We start from the raw sequence: 22,762 nt of genomic DNA on the forward strand, positions 1-22,762 counted from the left end.
CTCTACGTCTGCTTCTCTGTAACTCTGCCTTTCAAATAAGTAAATAAATCGTAAAAAATAAAAATGTTTGACTATACTGAATGTTTTGGAAAGCTTTTATATGCTTTTCTGGTGAATTTTGGTTAAAAATATGTGGTATTTATTTCAAATTAGTTTATTAGAAAGGAGGAGAGAGGACACACCCATCTCCTCCTTCGTTCCCCAAATTGCCACAATGACCCCTTGCCTCTGGCTAGGACTGAAGATAGGATCCTATGTGGGTAGCAACAGCTCAACTACTTGAGCCCTCCCTGTTGCTTCCCTGGGTAGAATCAGGAGCTAGAGCTGTGTAGTGAACCCAGGTACTCCAGAATGGGCTGTGGGCATTGTAACCAATGCCTTAATTGCTTGGCCAAACACTGGGCTTTATTTTTATTTTTAGACCACCTTGTTCCATTCTTTACTCTTCTTGTTACTAGCCTTATAATCTTAGTCAACTATATAGCTAAATGTATTTTTTATTTACTTTTTAAAGATTTGTTTATTTGATGGCTGGGCACTGTGGCTTAGTAGGTTAAGCCACCGCCTGCAATGTCTGCATCTCATGAGGTACCAGTTCATGTCCCACCTGCTCCACTTGCTATCCATCTCCCTGCTAGTGTGCCTGGGAAAGCAGTGGAGGTTGACTGAAGTGCTTGGGCCCCTGCACCCATATGGGAGACCTGGAAGAAGCTCCTGGCTTTGGCCTGGCCCAGCCCCGGCTGTTGTAGCTATCTGGGGAGTGAACCAGCAGGTGGAAGATTCTCTCTCTCTCTCTCTCTCTCTCTCTCTCTCTCTCTGTGTGTGTGTGTAACTCTATAAAATAAATAAATGAATCTTTGAAGAAAAAAAACCTTCTTTAAAAAAATATTTATTTATTTGAGAGGCTGAGTTGAGGGAGGGGAGCTGGAGACAGAGATCTTTCTTCCCCTGGTTCATTCCCCAGAAGGCCTTAACAGCTGGGCCAGGCTGAAGCCAGGAGCCTCATCCAGGTCTCTGACATGGCTGGCAGGAGCCCAAGCGCTTGAGCCATCTTCTACTGCTTTTCCCAGCCCATTAGCAGGGTGCTGGATCCGAAATGGAGCAGCTGGGACACGAACTCGTGCTCAGGTAGTATGCTGACATCTCAGGCAGCAGCTTTACCTGTTACGCCACAACACCAGCCCCTGCAAACGTATTTTTAGTATAACAACTTTCCACAAAATTCTAGAGAAATTAATAGAATTGAGTGTTTACATTATTACAGTATTCTCAGAATTTGGCTGATAGAAAATACTTTTCACACCCCAGTGTTAATATTGCAGATGCTTCAAAATTCCATAAAAAATATTGTGCAGTTCCAAAGGCAAAAAAGTCCTATATTCTGTGAATTGATCTTTCAGCAGATGCTTTCCTGGTTTGGTGATTATACTAAAAACATTTTGTGTCCCAGTTTTCCTATTAATACCTATTAATGTCTTACCTCTCAAAATTTTTATTTAAGTTGGGAAGAAAGGCGAACTGCTTCTGGAAGAATCCAGTATCTAAACCACATTACAAGAACTACACAATGGGAACGTCCAACACGGTAAGAACATAGACATTTTCCCTGCGTATTCTGTGCTAGTCATTTTCCTGAGTTCCCTTTCTGCTGTCTGGTAGCTTTACTAGATTTTTTCTTCTTGGTTTATACTGCAACAGATCAGGAAACTGTACAGCGGGTACCATTTTTTTTTTTTTTTTAAAGATTGACTTTTGTTTTTATTTGAAAGGCAGAGTTAGAGGTAGGGGCAGAGAGAGAGAGATCTTTCATCCTCTGATTCATTCCCCAAATGACTGCAATGGCTAGGGCTGGGCCAGGTTGAAGCCGGAGCCACATCCGATCTCCCACGTGGGTGCAAGGGCCCAAGTACTCGGCTCATCCTCTGCTGCTTTCAAAGGCTCATCAGCAGGGAGCTGGATTGGAAGTGGAGTGGCTGGGACTAGAACTGGTGGTGCCCTTATGGGATGGTGGTATTGCAGGCGGCAGCTTACCCTTCTATGCCACAACGCCGGCCTCACTATTTTATCTATTTCTGAAAAGTATTTTTTGGGGCTGGTGCTGTGCCCTAGAGGGTAAAGTTGCTGCCTGCAATGCCGGCATCACATATGGGTGCCAGTTCGAGTCCCAGATGCCCTACTTCTGATCCAGCAGTGGAAGGTGGCCCAAGTCCTTGGGCCCCTGCCCCTACTTGGGAGACCTGGAAGAAGCTCCTGACTCCTGGCTTCAGATTGGCGCAGCTCTGGACATTGCAGCCAATTGGGGAGTGAACCAGTAGATGGTAGACCTCTCTCTCTCTCTGCCTCCTTCTCTCTGTGTAACTCTGACTTTCAAATAAATAAATACATCTTCAAAAAAAGAGTAACTTTTATTTTTTATTTATTTTGGTAAAATAATGTTCAACAGGATTTTTTGACAGGCCATCTGGCTGTTGTAGCTCCTGGGCCTGCAGTTGTACTCAGTAAATATCTTTTGAATGAATCAGTTTGAGCATTCATGCTACTTTTGGGAATCTTTTTTTTTTGGTCAAGGAAACTCATGTTTGAGTCTGTTACTGGATGGCTGTTACTAAATGTGTTATATCATGTCCAAGTGAGGCCTGTGTTCAGTAAGAACCAGGTGCTGTGGGGCCAAAGGAGGGCCATGTAACTTAGAATGGTGGCTGGGATGATAGAGGAGCCACAGGGGAAGACTCTGAAGTAAACCTTGCAGAATGGCAGAATGTTCTGTTTCCTTAGGAAGCTTAATCAGAAAGACTTGGGGATGCAAGATGATTTTCAGAAACTGAAATTTGCCAGTTTTGTGTAGTGTTTTGTTTTCTGTTTATTTTTGTCTAGAACAGAACTGGCATCAGGCATAGAATAGCAAATGCTTCTCATTAGCTGTGTCTACTTTTATGTATTGGGCATTAATCACTTAACTAATTAAATCATAAGGTTTTCTGTATCATACTATGATTCTCAGGTAAAAGCTTAATAGTTCATGCTGTCATTTTTAAACATGCTGATTTGAGAGTTGTATTTCTTGTGTTTTTTTTAGTCTGAGTATAAATTAATATTGTCAATGTTTAAGTGAAGTCCGTTTCCTTCTATATCACTTAACTGACAGTTAATTTCTATGTATATGAAAAATTGGTTTAAAAATTAGCTCTTGACTGTCCTTTTGTTTTGGAAGATTTACAGTAGGCTGAAAGCCCCTTGAAGAGACAAACTATCTTATTTCCTTGTCTCATTGAATAACGTTTATTGGAATAAACGTTTCTTGGAACTACTCAAATACATATGTCAAGGGCTAGGTGCTGAGAATGTTTATAGTAGAGAATAAACTAGGCAGACCCCCTTCTCTGAATAAGTATTCTAAGGGGGTGGGGAAGATAGACAAAAACAAGGATGCAAATAAGCAGCAAAAATGTCAGGTAATTGTTGTGCTGAGGAGCTGAGATGTACAGATGCTCCTTGACTTATGATGGGGTTACATCCTAATAAACCCATTTTAAGTTGAAAATATTGGAAATAAAAAATGCATTTAATGCACCTTGCCTACTAAACATTGCAGCTTAGCCACACCGCACACTATAGAGTATTCTGGTTTCCTCTTGTGATCGCGGAGCTGATTGGCAGCTGTGGTAAGAGTTTTATATTGCATATTGCTAGTTTTGGAAAAGATCAAAATTCAAAGTAGTGTTTGTAAATGCAAATTGTCTTTGTACCATCTTAAAGTCAGAAAGTCAATAAGTTGGACCATTGTAAATCAGAGCATCTATACCATCCAGTGACTGGGTGGCTTCTTTAGATTGGGAGGTTGGAAGGACTGCTTAGGCAATGTTTAAACATGAACTGTGGTTTCAATGACAGTGAAGAACCGATCTCAGGAGAATAGGAGAGATTATTCCAGGTAGAGTGAAGAGCTACTACTCTCAAAAGAGTAAAGGTAGAATTACCTTGGCAAGTTCAGGAAACGGGAAGAATATCAGTGTGGCAGAAGCAGAGAGGGAGATTGATGGGAAATCAGGTCTGAGAGGTAGGCTGCAGTCAGGACAAATAAATAGTGGTTTGTAAACCACTACTCTTGTCTATAAGTTTATGTGGATTTTATATAAAATATAATTGAAGTCAATATAAAATTATTTAAATACATAATTGATGATTTGCTTATCACCCAGTTTCTTTGGTGCTTAGAGATTTCAGGCTAACTTTTACCAGAGTTTTTGGAAACATTAAATTTGTATTGGTTATCGGTTATTCCATTTTCTTATACGTGATTGTTACTGCAGTATGTATATTGTTTAGAGAAAGCTACTTTTGATATCTAAATTGATACCTTTTTTTCCCTTGTTATTTTTCAATAGACCGGCGTCTGAATATTCTAGTCCTGGCAGACCTCTTAGCTGCTTTGTTGATGAGAACACTCCAATTAGTGGAACAAATGGTGCAACATGTGGACAGTCTTCAGACCCCAGACTGGCAGAGAGGAGGGTCAGGTCACAGCGTCATAGAAATTACATGAGCAGGACACACTTACATACTCCTCCAGACCTCCCAGAAGGCTATGGTATGACAACTAGCAGAGGAGAAATCAAGTGTTGTTTACCTATTTCAGCTTGCTAAGAAAGGCAGAAAATCAGTTTTTAAAAAATTATTCATCTAGGTTTAGGGATTCTTCATGAAAATAAAAGTAAATGTAAAAGCTCCCAATTTTGAAAAATCTTTGAAGTGGTAGAAGACTATCTGACCAACAGTTTGATCTTGGGCTCGTCATTTAAGTTCAGCTTTTGTGCTCTTTTATGATGAAACAAGATGAACATCTTATCACAAATGTATTGTGAGGATCATTGAAACGACGGGAGATTATTTTGTAAACAGGCACTATATTAAGGTAAAGATGGTATTGTTACTGATAATGGTAATCTGAAACCAGACCTATAATGTAATTTTCTGGACCGACATTTAGAAATAATTTCAAGGCATATTTCTGATGATATTTTATATGATGTTGATATTAGCTATGATCGTGAATTATCTGAGTGATTGGATTGTTGTAAATGATGTAGCTGCATCTCTGTTTCTATAAAATACTACAATGCTATCTGATGTCCTGGAAGTGTAGGATTTCATGTGGGGAAAATGACACAGATCCTTTCCTCGTTGAATACAGAACTTTCTAAATTAATCACAACCTGGAAACACTTGTATGCAATCCTTGTTTGCTAAATCTAGCCAGTGTTAACTTGCGCTTTTTTGGGCTGATGGTGACACCTAATGACCAACACTGGGAGTTACCTCACTTAACTCATATTGTATTTTCACTCTAGGATATTTTTAAAAATATTTTGCAAAAGCATGATTTTAATTTTTTTAACATTAGCTCTTTAACCACAGAAAAAATTATCCATTAACTGATGTGCCTCACAGATTAACTTATAAGATAATTAGAGGATGAGTTTTCAGACAAACCTAGGTTCATATCCTGGCTTTTCCACTTTCCACTGAGCACAATAATTAGTCTCTCTAAAACCTCAGTTTTATCTTTCATAAAATGGGGGAAAGAAGTACCAATTATTTAGATTTGTTTCAAGAAATAAGTGATATAATCTTTTATGAAGTGCCTGATGATGTCTGGTATAGGAACCACTTAGAATAGCTGGTATTTCAGTTCTCAGACTTAAGAATAAAGTATCTCTTGCCACTTCTTTTCAAAATTTTTAGTTATTTTCATGTTATTTGAAAGGCAGACAGATAGATCTTCTTTCTGCTGATTTATTCACCAAATGCCTATAATGGCCAGGGCTGGGCCAAGCCAAAGCCAGGAGCCCAGAACTCTTTCCAGGTCTCCCATATGGGTGGCAGGGAGCCAAATACTTGAGCTATTCATCTGCTGCTTCCCAGGATGCACATAAGTGGGAACCTGGATCAGAAGTGGGAGTGTTAGGACTGAAATCAGGCACTCTGATATTGGATGCAGGCTTCCCATGCAGCTTCTTAGCCCACATACCTCACTCCACCTCTTCTTGTTAACTGAGATTATAAGGCAAACAATTTGGAGTGGGGGTGATTATGTACTTGCAATATTTGTGTGATTTGAGTTTAAACAAGTTTTGTATAACTAAAATGGAATAAAGTAAATATCAAAGCTAAAAGTTACGATAACAGTCATCTATAACTGATTTTAAGTAATTTTATGTTTATAATTTTTAAATGTTTAAATTCATTGATTTTTAATACAGGTTAATAAATAAGCTTATTAATAATATTTGCAAAGTTTTATATATTTCTCACTAGATCTCAAGTCAAGAAAAATGGTTCTGTTACTTTGAAAGACTAAAAACCCCACCTTTTACAGATTCTTTCTCTTCTTCCTGGCTTCCCCACTCACTTCTCAGGGCCTTTGAGTTCATTTAATCTTTGACCTTTTTTCTCCTTAGAGTATACACTTGCTCATTAGTCCTCTTGTTTCTATCTTGGTTGCTTTTTAATCTTTACCTATTTGTGACATTAGAATGTCTCTCCTATACCCATCTACTTTGCTTTTGTTTGAGCCCAAATGTAGTCTTGAGAATATACCTCTGTCAAGAAAAGAAGATGTAAGTTTTGGTATAAATTAGTCATGATAAAAAAGCATTATCAGCTTCCACATCTTGGGAAATTTCTGAAAGTACCCTACCACCCTCCCCAAAGTTGTCACCTTCCTCTAACCCTTTTGTTCCCCTCAGGCTCTGCATTAAAGACAAATAAGAGATCATTTCTTCTTTTGTTTGATCTTTTTGTAAATTGGTATTGTGACAGTCTTATTTTCAATTTTCTATTGCAGCAGTCAGTGTTTAACTGTTATAAGTTTAATCAGCTTTTATATAGCTGGTTGTGACCTTTATCACCACTTAAGATTATTTCCAGGGGACAGAACAATTAATGGTAAATTTTTTTTTTTTGTAATAAAATAGATAGGCAATTTGAAGATCTTCCTTGTGTATCATTCTAGTGTATGTAACTTTAATCTGAACATTTTGAATATGTTTTTATTGTTAGTGTTTCTTTATTTTACAGAACAGAGGACAACGCAACAAGGTCAGGTGTATTTCTTACATACTCAGACTGGTGTGAGTACATGGCATGATCCAAGAGTGCCTAGGTGAGCACATATTTTAAGTAATCCTCATACCATTTTACCTAGAATTTCTTTGCTTTGTAAACCCATAACTTCTAAGAAGTTTATGCTGAAGTTTTCTAATAGTCATTTTGTTTGTAATGCTATAAACAAATATGACATTTGTTCATTTACTTTTTTTTTGTTTTGTTTTTTTGTTTTTTGTTTTTTTTTTTTGACAGGCAGAGTGGACAGTGAGAGAGAGAGACAGAGAGAAAGGTCTTCCTTTGCCGTTGGTTCACCCTCCAATGGCTGCCGAGGCCGGTGTGCTGCGGCTGGCGCACCGCGCTGATCCGAGGCCAGGAGCCAGGTGCTTCTCCTGGTCTCCCATGGGGTGCAGGGCCCAAGTACTTGGGCCATCCTCCACTGCACTCCAGGGCCACAGCAGAGAGCTGGCCTGGAAGAGGAGCAACTGGGACAGAATCCGGCGCCCCGACCGGGACTAGAACCCGGTGTGCTGGCGCTGCAAGGCGGAGGATTAGCCTAGTGATCCGCGGTGCCGGCCTCATTTACTTTTATTAGTTTTTTAATTTGAGAGGCAGAAGGAGAGAGACAGAGAATGAGAATGAGAATGAGAATGAGAATGAACTCCCACCTGCTGATTCACTCCTCAAGTGCCTAGGAAAGCTGGAGCTGAGGCTGAAGCAGGGAACAGAGAGCTGGGAATTCAGTCTGGGTCTCCCATGAGAGTGGCACAGACCCAGTCGAGCCATCACTGCCGCCTCACAGCTTCTGCATTAGCAGGAAGCTTGAGTCGGGAACCTGATGCATAGGGATTGAACCCAGGTGCTCCCCTGTATGTGAGTCAAGAAACTTAACTGTTAGGCCAAAGTCTGGCCCCTAGTGTGACATTTAGTAGAAAGTCCTACCTGCTTTTCTGCACTCTCATCACAGTTCCTTATCACTACTAATGTTTGGCCCCACTTCTCTGCTTCCCCCTACAAAAAGGGCAAAAAACATGAGTCTTTTAGAAGTTTAGAAATTGACCTATGGGGAAACATAAAAAATATACTCCTTAAAAAAAAAAAGATAGAAGAGTAGGTATATGCCCCAATGATTAAGACATCAGTTGGTTGCCTGATCCTCTCTATTTATAAATAAAACTATCATAATGAAAGTATTTTGGGGCCTGCACTGTGGCATTAGAAGGTTAAGCCTCTGCCTGCAGCGCTAGCATCCCTCATGGGCGCCAGTTCAAGTCCTGGCTGCTCCACTTCCCATCCAGCTCTGCTAATGGTGCCTGGGAAAGCAGTGGAAGGTGGCCCAAATACGTGGGCCCCTGAACCCACATGGGAGACCTGGAAGAAGCTCCTGGCTCCTGGCTTTGGCCTGGCCCAGCCCTGGCTGTTGTGGCCCTTTAGGGAGTGAACCAATGGGTAGAAGATTAATGATTCATTCATATTCATTCATTCATTCATTCATTCTTTCTCTCTCTCTCCCTCCCTCCCCCCCTCCCCTTCTCTCTCTCTCTTGCCTTTCAAATAAATAAATAAATAAATACATATTTAAAAAATATTTTACTTTGTTTTAGAGCTTGATTAGAATCCTTTGATGGTGATAACCAAGAGAATGTGCTATTATTAATTACTGTATCCCAAGGTTGCTGTTTCTGTGTCTTGACAGTATAAGCAGTTTTTAAAACAATAATGGGGTATAGCAGGTAAAACCACTACCTGTGATGCCAGCATCCCATATGAGCACCAGTTCATGTACTGGCTGTTCCACCTGTGATACAGACCCCTGCTAAAGGCCTGGGAAAAGCAGTGGAAAATGGCCCAAGTATTTGGGCCCCTTTCATCCACGTGGAAGACCGGGATGAAGCACTTGACCCCTGTGTTCAGCCTTACACAGCACTGGCCATTGTGGCCATCTGTGGAACGAACCAGTAGATGGAAAAATCTTTCTCTCACTCTTTCTGTAACTTTCAAATAAATAAATACATTTTAAAAAACAAGCAGCAGTGGGGAGGAAATTTTGCGTTTGTTTTATTAAGCTCACTGAAAAAAATTCAAGGGCCTATGTTGTAAAAATCAATTTTGTTATATAAATCATGAAGAGAATATTTTGGATTATTTTGATCAAATTGAGGTAAAAAATAAGTTTTTAAAAATTTACTGGGCCAGTGCAGTAGCTCTTGGTTAATCCTCTGCCTGCGGTGCCGGCATCCTATGTGGGCACCAGGTTCTAGTCCTGGTTACTCCTCTTCCAGTCCAGCTCTCTGCTGTGGCCCGGGAGGGCAGTGGAGGACGGCCCAAGTGCTTGGGCCCCTGCACCCACGTGGGATACCCAGAAGAAGCTGCTGGCTCTTGGCTTTGGCCTGGCCCAGCCCCTGCCATTGCAGCTGTCAAAGGAGTGAACCAATGGATGGAAGATCTCTCTCTCTCTCTCTCTCTGTCTCTCTGTAATTCTGACTTTGAAATAAATAGAAAAATCTTTTTTTTTTAAATAGGTAAGCTAGGCATAAAAGTTGAAACTGAGATAGATTTCAGCACCATTGTTGGTAATATGCTTTTATTCCTAAGGAAACATGTCAGCTTTGTTAGTAAGTAGAGTTTCTAAAAGAATATTTCATTTTGAGTATTGGCACCTACTTTGAATACTCACTTTATGAAATAATGCTTTTTCTGGAATAGTTTTCCTAGTTTCTATTCTCCAAATTATCTTAGATTCATATAATTTCTTTGGCTTTAGAAGAACCTTTAGCAAATGAGCCTTTTGTATATGGAGGCTCTTTTATCGAGGCAGACTATAAGTATTTAGATTCTGTTAAAATATCACCATTCAAAAAACTTACAAAATTGTGTAAATTAGACAATTTGAAAATAAATAAACTTTAGAGACTAATATTATGGTAAAGCAGGTTAGGCTGCCTATGATGCTGGCATCCCATATGAGTACCTTGTGAGTCCTGGCTGCTCCACTTCAGATCCAGCTCCCAGCTAATATGCCTGGGAAAGCAGCTGAAGCCCAGGTGCTTGGACCCTCGCCACCCACATGGGAGACCTGGATGGAGTTCCAGGCTCCTGGCTTTGGCCTGGCCCAGCCCCAGCCATTGCAGCTATTTGGGGAGTGAACCAGTAGATGGAAGATTCTCTTTCTCTCTTCCTCTCACACTCTATCTCATTATCACTCTGTCTCTTCCTCTCTAACTATGCTTTTCAAATAAATAAATCTTGTAAAAAATAAAAATAAACTTTAAAGATATTCAATATAATTAGATTTATCTAAGGAGTCCCATTTTATCATGTTTTGTGTTTCTCTTTAAAACAATGATTATTGGGGTCAGTGCTGTGGCACAGGGGTTACGCTGCCATCTGTAGTGCCAGTATCCCATGTGGATACCAGTTCGAGTCTTGGCTGCTTCACTTCCGATTCACCTCCCTGCTGATGTACCTCAGAAAGCAGTGGAAGATAGCCCAAGTGCTTGGGCCCCTGCACCCACGTGGGAGACCCAGATGAAGCTCTTGGCTTCAGCCTGGCCCAGCCTGGCGGTTGTAGCTATCTGGGGAGTGAACCAGCAAATGGAAAATCAGTCTCTCTCTTTCTCTGTTAATTCTGACTTTCAAATAAATAGATAAATCATAAAAAAAAAACCTGGTTATTGCCTTATCACTCATTATGTTACATCCCAACTATGGCATGGAAATACAGATCTGTATTACTTTTTATGGCTGCATAACATTCAATTTTTTTTTTTTTCTTTTTTTTTGACAGGCAGAGTGGACAGTGAGAGAGAGAGACAGAGAGAAAGGTCTTCCTTTTGCCGTTGGTTCACCCTCCAATGGCCGCCGCGGCCGGCGCGCTGCGGCCGGCGCACCGCGCTGATCCGATGGCAGGAGCCAGGAGCCAGGTGCTTTTCCTGGTCTCCCATGGGGTGCAGGGCCCAAGCACCTGGGCCATCCTCCACTGCACTCCCTGGCCACAGCAGAGGGCTGGCCTGGAAGAGGGGCAACCGGGACAGAATCCGGCGCCCCGACCGGGACTAGAACCCGGTGTGCCGGCGCCGCTAGGCGGAGGATTAGCCTAGTGAGCCGCGGCGCCGGCCTCAATTTTTCTTTAATCAGTTTTCAGTTGGACATAAAGTTTGTTTCTACGACTGTGCCTTTTTTTTTTTTTTTAAGATTATTTGAAAGGCAGAGTTAAAGAGAGATCTTCCATCCATTGATTCACTTCCCAGATGGCCGCAACAGCCGGGTCTGGGCCAGGCTGAAGCCAGGAGCTTCTTCTGTGTCTCCCATGTGAGTGGCAGGGGCCCAGGCATTTGAGCCATCCTGCACTGCCTTCTCGGGTACACTAGCAGGGGGCTTGATTGAAACTGGAGAAGTAGGGACACAAACTGGCACCCATATAGGATGCCAGTGTTGCAGATGACGACTTTAACCCACTGCATCACAGTGCCGACTCCCAGTGTTGCAGATGACAACTTTAACCCACTGCACCACAGTGCTGGCCCCCGCTATCATACTTTTTAAAAAATTTGTATTTTTTATTTTCACTTTATTTGGAAAGCAGAAACGGAAAGAGATCTTCCATCTGCTGGTTCACTGCCCCAAATGTGTGCAACTGCTGAGGCTGGGTCAGGCCAAAGCCAGGAGCCTGGAATCCAGAGTCTCCCACAAGGGTGTTAGGCACCCAAGTACTTGAGTCATCACTGCTGCCTTGCTGGGTGCACATTAGCGGGAAACTGGAATCTGAATTGGAGCAGGGAATGAAAAGCACTGCAGTATGGGATGTAGGTATCCCACATGATGTCTTCACCATTGTGCCAAATGCCTGCCCTTGCTTTTTTTTTTTTTTTTTTTTTAAAGATTTACCATGTATGACTCGATTTCTAAAATTTGAAATATAATGATTGAATCAGATTCTGTATTATATCATTAGATTATTTGGTTTTAGTAATTTTTTCATTTTTAAAGATTCCATTCAAAATTTGCTCATTCTTAATCTCATTGTTTGCTCATCTCTGTTGTTGTCTGTTGTTGTGTTATTGTACCCTTTTTTTTTGGGGGGGGAACATATATTGTAACTGTTTTCTCTTTTTGGTCCCTGACAGTACTTAAGGATTTATTGTTTTATTGACTAGGATTGTGACATTACTTTTTGAAGTGTGTGGTGATCTGTGTTTGTGAGTTTATTGTTTGATCTTAATTAGTTGGAGTTCTGTGGGAATTTAGGATGCCAACGCTGTAAGCATAGGTTTAACCTTCTATGCCACAGCACCAGCCCTTGTCTTAAAGATGTATTTATTTGAAAAGCAGAGTTATGGGGGTGGGGGGTGTAAGAGAGAGAAATATCTTCCATCTGCTTGTTCACTCCCTCAAATGACTGCAATGGCTGGGGCTGGGCCAGGTGGAAGGGAGAAGCCTGGAACTCCATCCAGATCTCCCATGTGGGTACAGGTGCCCCAGCACTTGGGCCATCTTCTGCTACTTTCCCATACCCAGTGACAGGGAGCTGGATCAAAAGTAGAGCATCTGGCCCTCAAACCTGTGCTCATATAGGATGCCAGCTGATGCCGGCATTGCAGGCAGTGCCTTAACCTGCCGTGCAACAGTGCTGGCCCCTGTTTGTGTTTGTTTTTAATTTGAGGAAGAGTCTTAGAACTTTCCTTAACCTCTTTTGCAACTGTGTTTTGAATGGTGTATTTTTTCTAAGCTTTAGCTGTTTTGTAGCAAGGTCTCTTGGAGCACCCAAAAGCAGAAGCTCAAATCATTGCTTCAGCAAATCTAGGAGACCCACATATGCCTAACACTGTCACTGTGAGCAAGAAGAGCTTGATTCTTTGGGGAAAAATCTTCTTCTGGTTTAATTTTTAAAATATTAGTGAAATTTATCATTATGTCATTCTTTTTTCATTTAATTTTATTTTATGAGTAAAAAGACCACAAAAAGTTTTATTGTCTAGATGTTTAGATTTACTTGGTTACTTTCACAGTATCATTTCCTGAGTGTTTACAGATGGCTCCAGTAGCCCAAGTGTCATTTAGGGCTGGAAATGACCTGAGCAGATTATGCATCCTTATGCATAGCCTCATCGGCTCACTTCTCCTGGCAGATAGATGGTGACTGCAAATTTTACTCTGGGAGGTTTTGTTTGAACTATGTAGAGGATAAAAATTTGTAGTCCTGTTGCCAGTTTGTTATAAAGGAATAATTTTGAACAATTAAATGGAAGCAATACCTGGAGAAAGAGTAAGAGGGCAAAGGGTGAGGAGCTTCCATGCCACTCTGGTACACCACCCCTCAATACCACCATGTCCTGGAAACTCTTTAACTCATTCCTTTAAAGTCCTATTAATAGTTGTCTATATATAGTAGTATTTTAAGTATATGTAATATAATAACAATAGTCTTTGGTCCATTAAAAGTCTTGTACCTTTTTTTTTAAATTGCTGTAGTGGATGTTAGAACATTCTTCTTTAGTTGTTTTAAACAGTTTCCTCATTAATTTCACAGATTTCAAATTCAGGATGGAGCAGTTATCCTCTAAAAAATATGCTGAGATTGTTTTCAGGATCATAATTTGTATAAACATTTCCAGTTTTGCTTTGTTGGAGAGCTTAAATTAATCATGGAATAGACATTTATTTACACAGATTTTATGGTGCAATAAAGAAAAATTGAAGGGAAATTTTAGAAAACAATTATTACTGACCCTTGTAAAACAATATTTTCTGTCAAAACAAGTACTGTAGTACAGTTTATGTTGGCAACTGTTGTGATTGTTTTTATATTAATTTAAATCTGTATCACAGTAAAAGTCCAGGAACTTGTTGAAAACGTAGGCTGTGCGATAAGTTTTCTAAGCCATTTGTGAATTGGGCTTTGAATATAAGTTTGTTAAACCTTTGGGAATTAAAGATTCCAGCTGAATATCTCAAGTTTCTGAAACAATACATTTTCTCAGACTTCATGGAATTGTCCTGTGTCATTTACACTTGCTTGGCTCAGCAGGCCCATCAGTGAGATATTTTTTATTTTATATTTGTTTTTGCAGGGATCTTAGCAACATCAATTGTGAAGAGCTTGGGCCTTTGCCTCCTGGATGGGAGATCCGTAATACAGCTACAGGCAGAGTTTATTTCGTTGACCATAACAACAGAACAACACAATTTACAGATCCTCGGCTCTCTGCTAACTTGCATTTAGTTTTAAAGTAAGTTTTTGAAACAGTACACATTAACAATGTGAATCTGAACAAGAGGAAACTGATAGGTCTTTTTTATAATGTGAAAGAACATGTACTCTTTTCACTTAGAATTTACTTTTGTTGAGCAAAATTCTATGTGGGTGTAACCAGTTTTACTTTGACATAATGTTTTAATCCTACTGTACTTAAGTAAGTTCCTATCCTGAGCTGTTAGAAAAAGGGTATGTATCATCATTGCTTCTGCAAGAGGGCCTTTTACAGAGGCAACATGGAAAACACAAGGCTGAGCGGGCAAATTTTGTGTTGCCATTGGCAGTGCTGTTAATAATAATGATAATACTTCCAGGAGCACTCCCTATATGCTGAGTGTTGTTTTTTCTATTTTACCCATGATGGTAATTTCATCCTCAGAAAAGCTCTGAGGTGGTTACTGCCATTTTTGTAGATGAAGAAACTGAAGCAAAGAGGTTAAATGACTTTACATTGGGCAGTAAGTAGCCGAGTATTTTATTACTATTATTTATTTATTTGAGAGGCAGAGTTAGAGAGAGAGATCTTCCATCCACTGGTTTACTTCCCAAATGGCCACAACTGCTGGAGCTGCGCCTGTCCAAAGCCAGGAGCTTCTTCCAGATCTCCCACATAGGTGCAAGGGCCCAAGAACTTGGGCCATCTTCCACTGCTTTCCCAGACATAGTAGCAGGGAGTTGGATCCGAAGTGGAGCAGCTGGCACTTGAACTGGTACCCATATGGGATGCCGGTTCCACAGGTAGAGGCTTAACCTACTTTACCAGGGCACTGGCTCCAGTAGTCAAGGCTTGATTTAAGCCCAGATACTCTGGCTTCAGTTTGCTTTAACCACTGTAGTGAGCATTCTTTGCATGTTATTTTCATCCTCTTCTTTTTTCTGTGGCTGGCTAGTTTCTTCTAACTTACTGTCATTACTTACTGTCATTAAGGAAGCTGAAGAAGGGAAGAAGGAAAAGAAAGAAGGAAACTTTGTCACCAACCAAAGTAGCAAAATATCCTTTTTTTTAAAGTTTTATTTATTTGAAAGGTTAGAACAACACAGAGAAAGAGACATACAGAGAGACCTTCCATCCACTGGTTTACTCATTTGCCCACAACAGCTGGGGCTGGGCCAGGCCAAGACAAGAGGCCTGCTCTTCTACATGAGTGGTGGGTACCCAAGTACTTGAGCCATTACCCACTGCTTCCCAGGGTGTGCGTTAATAGGAAGCTGGATCAGAAGTGGAGCTAGGATTTGAACCCAGGCTGATTCTTTGCTACTGCACTGCAAAGCTTGCCCCACAGTGTCATTTTCAACCAGTCTCGCAAAAACACTTTGGCAATGGTATAGAAATAAAAATCTCAGGCAGTCTGGAGAGTGAGATCTTTGTGACCCCTAAGTAGTTCACTTTATCTTCTCTGAAATATAATATTATCTGCTGTCTGCCTTTCTCCATTCATTTGTTTTGAAGTTTTTTTTTTTTTTTTTTTTTGACAGGCAGAGTGGACAGTGAGAGAGAGAGACAGAGAGAAAGGTCTTCCTTTGCCGTTGGTTCACCCTCCAGTGACCGCCACGGCTGGCGCGCTGCAGCCGGCGCACCGCGCTGATCCGATGGCAGGAGCCAGGAGCCAGGTGCTTTTCCTGGTCTCCCATGGGGTGCAGGGCCCAAGCACCTGGGCCATCCTCCACTGCACTCCCAGGCCACAGCAGAGGGCTGGCCTGGAAGAGGGGCAACCGGGACAGAATCCAGCGCCCCGACTGGGACTAGAACCCGGTGTGCCGGCGCCGCTAGGCGGAGGATTAGCCTAGTGAGCCGTGGCGCCGGCCTTGTTTTGAAGTTCTTAACGTTATATATATATTAAAATGTTTAAAAGCAAAAACAACAAATTAATAAAATTTAGGATGACCTTTGAAAGTATCATTATTTCGTAAATCTTTTTGGAGTTATCTTAAGTAAGTGGAAATTTTAATTAAGTACTAGCTACTAATTATTTAGGATAACATAAAACATTTAAAATGCATGTCTTTAGTTCCCTTCTTTGTACAGTTATCCTTGCAGTCTCATTTTGTCAGTTGATCATTCTAAAACCTTGCATACAAATGAAGTTCACAAGTGTTTGAAAACCTTAAAAAGGGTAAGTCCATGAAGAAATGCAGAAAGCATGAACTGTTTCTGTGCATTAGTATCTACAGCTTAAACAGCAAAGTAAGGGTAGTCCACAGTCTACCCTTTGAGTAACAGTGCTCTGGGGAGCTTGTGTGCTAATCTAATTGCCATGGCATCGAATATTTTTTATCTTTGACATTATTATATGAGAGCAGCTTTTCTAACATGTGGTACCAACTTAGTCTTTTACTGCCAGTATATGAGTCCCTGATGCTCTAGAACTTTACCAGTACTGGCGGTTGCTGGTCCTTAAATTTTTTTGCCAGTCTTGATAATGTTTGTTGGTACCTCTGTGTGTTTAGGTTAACTAATTACTCATAAGGATGAGCACCTTTCTATAGATATATTAACCATTTGGATTTCCTGTTTTTTATAAAGATCATCTTCACATCTGTTGACCATTGTCTGTTGAGCTTGAACAACTTTTTGTTGATCTAGTGACCACTTGTATGTGCATTGTTTATATTCTTTGTACATTTTTCTAATAAAAAAAAACTACTTATGAGAGGCACAGAAAGATAACAAATCCCTATATACTGGTTCATTTCAAATGCCCACAACAGCCAGGTTGAAGCCAGGAACTCAATCCAGGTCTCCGACATGGGTGGAAGACCTAACCACTTGAGCCATCACTGCTGCCCCAGGGTCTGTATTAGCATGAGGCTGGAATCAGGAGCAGACTCGGGATTCAAACCCAGTCACTGCAGTGTGGCATGATGGTTTCCCAAGTGCATCTTAACTGTTAGGCTAAATGCCTACCTCTAATGTATTTTTTATATTTTAAAATTTGAACTGCAGATTAATGCTTTTAATACATTTATAGTTCATAAGAAAATTTTAATCCATTTGATTTTTGTGTGTATACTTTTTAAGTGGAATATAGGGGCAACTAATTGGAATTTGGTGAGATGATATAGAATAAATGGGATGTTGAAACTCTGCAGAGAGCTTTTGTTTTATTTTTGTAATTGTTACCATTCTCCTTCCCCCATTAGAATTTGAATTACTTGGGCCGGCACTGCGGCTCACTTGGCTAATCCTCCTGCCTGCAGCGCCCGCACCCCGGGTTCTAGTCCCAATTGGGGCGCTAGAGTCTGTCCTGGTTGCTCTTCTTCCAGTCCAGCTCTCTGCTGTGGCCCGGGAGTGCAGTGGAGGATGGCCCAAGTGCTTGGGCCCTGCACCTGCAAGGGAGACCAGGAGGAAGCACCTGGCTCCTGGCTTCGCTTTGGATTGGCGCAGTGCACCTGCGGTAGCAGCCATTTCAGGGGTGAACCAATGGAAAAGGAAGACCTTTCTCTCTGTCTCTCTCTCTCTAACTCTGCCTGTCCCCCCCCCCCCCAAAAAAAAAAAAAGAATTTGAATTACTTAAGAAGAGGACCCATAACCCATTTATTTTTGCTTCTTTAGTATGTAGCATACCCAAATACTTGGCAAATGTGTAATGGTAATGGAAGAAACAAAATGGTTCTTTGAGAGACCCAGAAAAACTCCAAGAAGTGATGGTTCTTTATTCATCTCCTGCGCTTAGGATTGTCTCTTTAGGTCATAGAAGTTTGCCTTGATGTTGCCATTGGAACATTTCAGTAAACAGTTCCAGCTCTGTTGTCTTTTGACTGAATATTAAACGATGGAATAAAAATTAATGTTCTGAAGGAGAGAAATTAGTTGGGATGATTAGAAACGTTGTCTCTTCAGTTTGTTGGAAGTAACTTGAAGAAAGCTTGATTAGTTTTCTTATGATTACTGGTTTTCCAGTTTTGTTATTCTGTATTAACACGAGCAACATTTGCCTTTTTTTCTATGGATATTTATAGTGGAGAGCTTTCATTTGAAAATTCTGTATTAAATTATTATTTTGTACCTCTTTTCAATATATTTAACTTAGAAGTTACTGTGCTGTGAAAAAGCTGAGGCATTGGTTATCTGTTTGTTTTTTTTTTAAGGACAGGATTTCAGATCTTCAGTTGCCAGTGTCATCAGGAGAGTCTTTAACCTAATAACTCTTTTTTGGGGTTTATATTCATGTTATATTTAACAAAATCCATAAAAATATTTGTAGCATTAAAGTTTCTATCACAGATTGACGTAAAAGTGACCAAGAAGTTAGTCCCAAGAATAAACTGGATTGGAAGTAGAGCCAGTACTGCAGGCAGCAGCTTCACCTGCCATGTCACTGTGCTGGCCTCAGGATACCAAATTTTGATCCATATCAGAGTGTGTTGGATAGAAGTTTCCTGTTTTCATTAATGTTTTGGTTTTACTTTAAAAGATGTTTGCATTTCTGGATGTGTTTTAAAGGAGTTTTGAATTTACGTCTGTGAGCTGTCAAGTACACAAATATACTTTGGTAAATACAACATGGTTTTTTTTTTTTTTTTTTTGACAGGCAGAGTGGACAGTGAGAGAGAGAGACAGAGAGAAAGGTCTTCCTTTGCCGTTGGTTCACCCTCCAATGGCTGCCGCAGCCGGCGCGCTGCAGCCAGCGCACTGCGCTGATCCGATGGCAGGAGCCAGGAGCCAGGTGCTTTTCCTGGTCTCCCATGGGGTGCAGGGCCCAAGCACCTGGGCCATCCTCCACTGCACTCCCTGGCCACAGCAGAGGGCTGGCCCTGGAAGAGGGGCAACCGGGACAGAATCCGGCGCCCCAACCGGGACTAGAACCCGGTGTGCCGGCGCCGCTAGGCGGAGGATTAGCCTAGTGAGCCGCGGCGCCGGCCCGGAATATGTTTTTCTAAGAAATCATTTCTAGGCCGGCGCCGTGGCTCACTAGGCTAATCCTCCGCCTTGCGGCGCTGGCACACTGGGTTCTAGTCCCGGTCGGGGCGTCAGGTTCTGTCCCGGTTGCCCCTCTTCCAGGCCAGCTCTCTGCTGTGGCCAGGGAGTGCAGTGGAGGATGGCCCAAGTGCTAGGGCCCTGCACCCCATGGGAGACCAGGATAAGTACCTGGCTCCTGCCATCGGATCAGCGCAGTGCGCTGGCTGCAGCGCGCCGGCTGCGGCAGCCATTGGAGGGTGAACCAACGGCAAAGGAAGACCTTTCTCTCTGTCTCTCTCTCTCACTGTCCACTCTGCCTGTCAAAAAAAAAAATAATAATAATAAAATAAAATAAATAGAAAGTAAAAAAAAATCATTTCTAGTTAGTTTTCTTTATTTCTCTTGTTTGAAAAGCAATGTTTTAGGTTTTCTTCACCTCCTATCTCTATTAGCAGAGCTTAATAACTAACATTTACTCTGCTGATTGACCTGAGCTCTGGTGAAACACCATCATGTCATTCACCTTGCATTCCTGTGCTGTCTCGCTCACTAATGGGAAAATGGAACCTCGAGTAGTTATACAGCTTGTCTAGAGGCACAGAAAAGTGATGGGGCTGGAATTTGGTCCCAGACAGTGTGACTTAGAGAGCTTTACCCTCTTCTTTTTTTTTTTTACTTTTTTTTTTTTTTTTTTTTTGACAGGCAGAGTGGACAGTGAGAGAGAGAGAGACAGAGAGAAAGGTCTTCCTTTTGCCGTTGGTTCACCCTCCAATGGCCGCCGCGGCCGGCGCACCGCGCTGATCCGAAGGCAGGAGCCAGGAGCCAGGTGCTTTTCCTGGTCTCCCATGGGGTGCAGGGCCCAAGCACCTGGGCCATCCTCCACTGCACTCCCTGGCCACAGCAGAGGGCTGGCCTGGAAGAGGGGCAACCGGGACAGAATCCGGTGCCCCGACCGGGACTAGAACCCGGTGTGCCGGCGCCGCTAGGCGGAGGATTAGCCTAGTGAGCCGCGGCGCCGGCCTTTACCCTCTTCTTGTTTTGATCTATTTAACACTATTTATTTCCCTTCCTTTTGTATTGCAGGAAGATAATTCTGGCTTATTCCCTTAAAGGGAAGCTTTTTTAAAGAAAAAAAAAGTGACTGTGGGTAAGAGGGTTACAATTTGAGTTTTTTCTCTGCTTCTCAGGTTCAGTGGATTTCAAGAAAGCCATTTGATTGCTTAATAAACTCTTTGGACATTCGGTAGAAAACTTAGAGGATAACTGACCATCACCCTCACTTTTACCTGGCTAGCACTGACATCAGTCCTTTTCTTGATCCTAGAACACTTGAAGAGACGGGCTGCCCTCTTTGGGGAGTGGGATATTTTTTTCCCCCTGGATGCATCAGAAATAATAGTTCCAGGATGATTAGATCCACCCCACTGAAATTTTTTGCTGTGTCAATTTACCTCCAACTTAAAAAACTTTCTGTTAGTAAGTCTTAATATTTCACACAAGTCTTTGTGAATGGCTCTAATGTCTCCTGGGTTTTTATATTTTTATTTTTATTTATTAGCAAGAAAGCACACTCCCATCCACGGGTTCATTTCCCAACGTGGCCACGATGAGCTGTGGCTAAGCTAAGGCCAAACCTTGGATGCAGTACAGGTCTCCCACACAAGTGGCAGGAACCCTATTATTTGAGCCTGCACTGCCATGAGCCAGGGAGGGTCTGCACCAGCAGGAAGCTGGAGTCAGGACCCAGAGCCAGGGATCCAACTGAGGTACTACGGTATGGGCTGCCTGCTCCTTGATCTTTAAAAAAATCAACTTTATTGAAATATAAGTAACATACAATAAACTATGAATATTTAAAATATACAGTTTTTTTTTAATATTAATCCATCCATGAGGTTATCACCACAGTGAAGAGAGTGAACATATCCATTATCCTCAAAGTTTCCTTGTATCTCTATAATTTTCCCTCTTGTCCTCATAGGGTGTTCACTCTGTGTTGGCTTCCCTGAGCTGCTATAACAAAGTAACAATGAACTGCATGGCCTAAAAACAAAAAAATTTATTCTGTTACAGTTCTTGAAGCTCTCTGTCTTGAGTAAGAGGTTAGGTAGGGTTTATTACTTCTGGAGACTAAAAGAGAATCTGTTTCATACCTTTCTTAATTTTGGTGATTTCTGGAAACCTTAGTGTTCCTTGGCTTATAGATGTATTAACTCCAGTCTTTGTTTTCTGTTCTTCTTTCCTAAATGTCTTCAATCCAGATTTACTTCTTTTTATAAGGAGTCCAGTTTATAAGAAGACTAGTGGATTTAGGGCTTCATTCAGTAGGACTTCATCTTGATTACATATATGAAGACCCTATTTCCAAATAGGACAGTATTCACAGGTGCCTGTGGTTGGGACTTCTGCATATCTTTTTGGAGGACACAGTTCAACCCATAGCACACCCTGTCCTCAGTCAACCGTCATCTGCCTTCTGTCACTCTATTTTAGTGTCAGATAAAAGGAATCATTGAGTATGTGCTCTTTTTGTTTGGTTGCTTTCACCCAACAAAGTTTTGAGATTTGTCATTCTTCCACGTATAGTTCATTTCCTTCCTCCCTCCCTCTTTGCCTCCCCCCCCACCCCTCCCCTACTCTCCTTTTCCTTTTCTTTCCTCTTCCTTTGTATGGATATACCACAGTTCATTTATCCATGTACCTGTTGATGGACATTTGGGTTGTTTGCATTGTTTCCATGAGGAGCACTATTGTGAATCTTTATGGACATAATGTTAGCATTTCTCTTAGGTAAATAAATACCTAGGAGTCAAAGCCTGAATCATATGACAGATTCATGTTTACCTTTTAAAAAAACTGCTAGATTGTTTTTCAAAGTAGCTGTATCATTTTTGTTTTCATCTGCACCATCGGTGTATGAGTTCCAGCTATTCCACATCCTTACTAATACTTGGTATGGTTAACCTTAATTTTATCCATTTTAATAGGTGTGTATTGCTATCTCATTCTGGTTTTGCTTTGCATTTCTCTAGTGACTTGTGATGTTGAGTATCTTTCGTATGCTTATTTGCCATTCATATTATCTTCTTTGGCGAAATCTTCTGACACTCTACCCATCTCTAAACTGAGCTGTTTGGGGTTTTACTGTATTTAAAGAGTTCTTTAGATGTTTAGATATTAGATACATGTTTGCCAAAGTTTTTTTCCTAGTCCATGACTTGTCTTCATTTTCTTAAGTGTCTTTTGAAGAGCAGAGATTGTCTTTAAAATTTTTATTAGGTTCCTTTTATCCATTGGTTCTTCTATGGATTGTGTTGTATCTTATTCATTGCCTGGGGCCAGTGCTATGACAAAGTGAGTTAAAGCCCTGGCCTGCACCGGTTTGAGTCCCAGCTGCTCCACTTCTGATCCCGCTCCCTGCTAATGTGCCTGGGAAAGCAGAGGAGGATGGCCCAAGTCCTTGGGCCCCTGTACCCACGTGGGAGACCTAGAGGAGGCTCCTG

At 41.3% G+C, this 22,762-nt stretch overlaps 1 protein-coding gene across 5 annotated transcripts in view; it reads left to right on the forward strand.

The window, feature by feature from the left end:
- Positions 1 to 22,762, forward strand: part of SMURF2 (SMAD specific E3 ubiquitin protein ligase 2) — a 142,321-nt gene that overhangs the window by 98,561 nt on the left and 20,998 nt on the right. For 4 of the 5 annotated variants that reach the window (XM_017349279.3, XM_070060463.1, XM_070060462.1 and 1 more), the window contains 4 exons: positions 1,502 to 1,585; positions 4,386 to 4,588; positions 7,078 to 7,162; positions 14,175 to 14,333. In XM_017349279.3, the coding sequence (XP_017204768.2) occupies positions 1,502 to 1,585; positions 4,386 to 4,588; positions 7,078 to 7,162; positions 14,175 to 14,333 (531 nt within the window). The remainder of the gene's footprint in view (positions 1 to 1,501; positions 1,586 to 4,385; positions 4,589 to 7,077; positions 7,163 to 14,174; positions 14,334 to 22,762) is intronic. The other variant, XM_070060465.1, reaches the window with a different exon arrangement.

This window comes from Oryctolagus cuniculus, chromosome 17 (genome assembly GCF_964237555.1).
Source record: "Oryctolagus cuniculus chromosome 17, mOryCun1.1, whole genome shotgun sequence".
NCBI classification, from domain to species: domain Eukaryota; kingdom Metazoa; phylum Chordata; class Mammalia; order Lagomorpha; family Leporidae; genus Oryctolagus; species Oryctolagus cuniculus.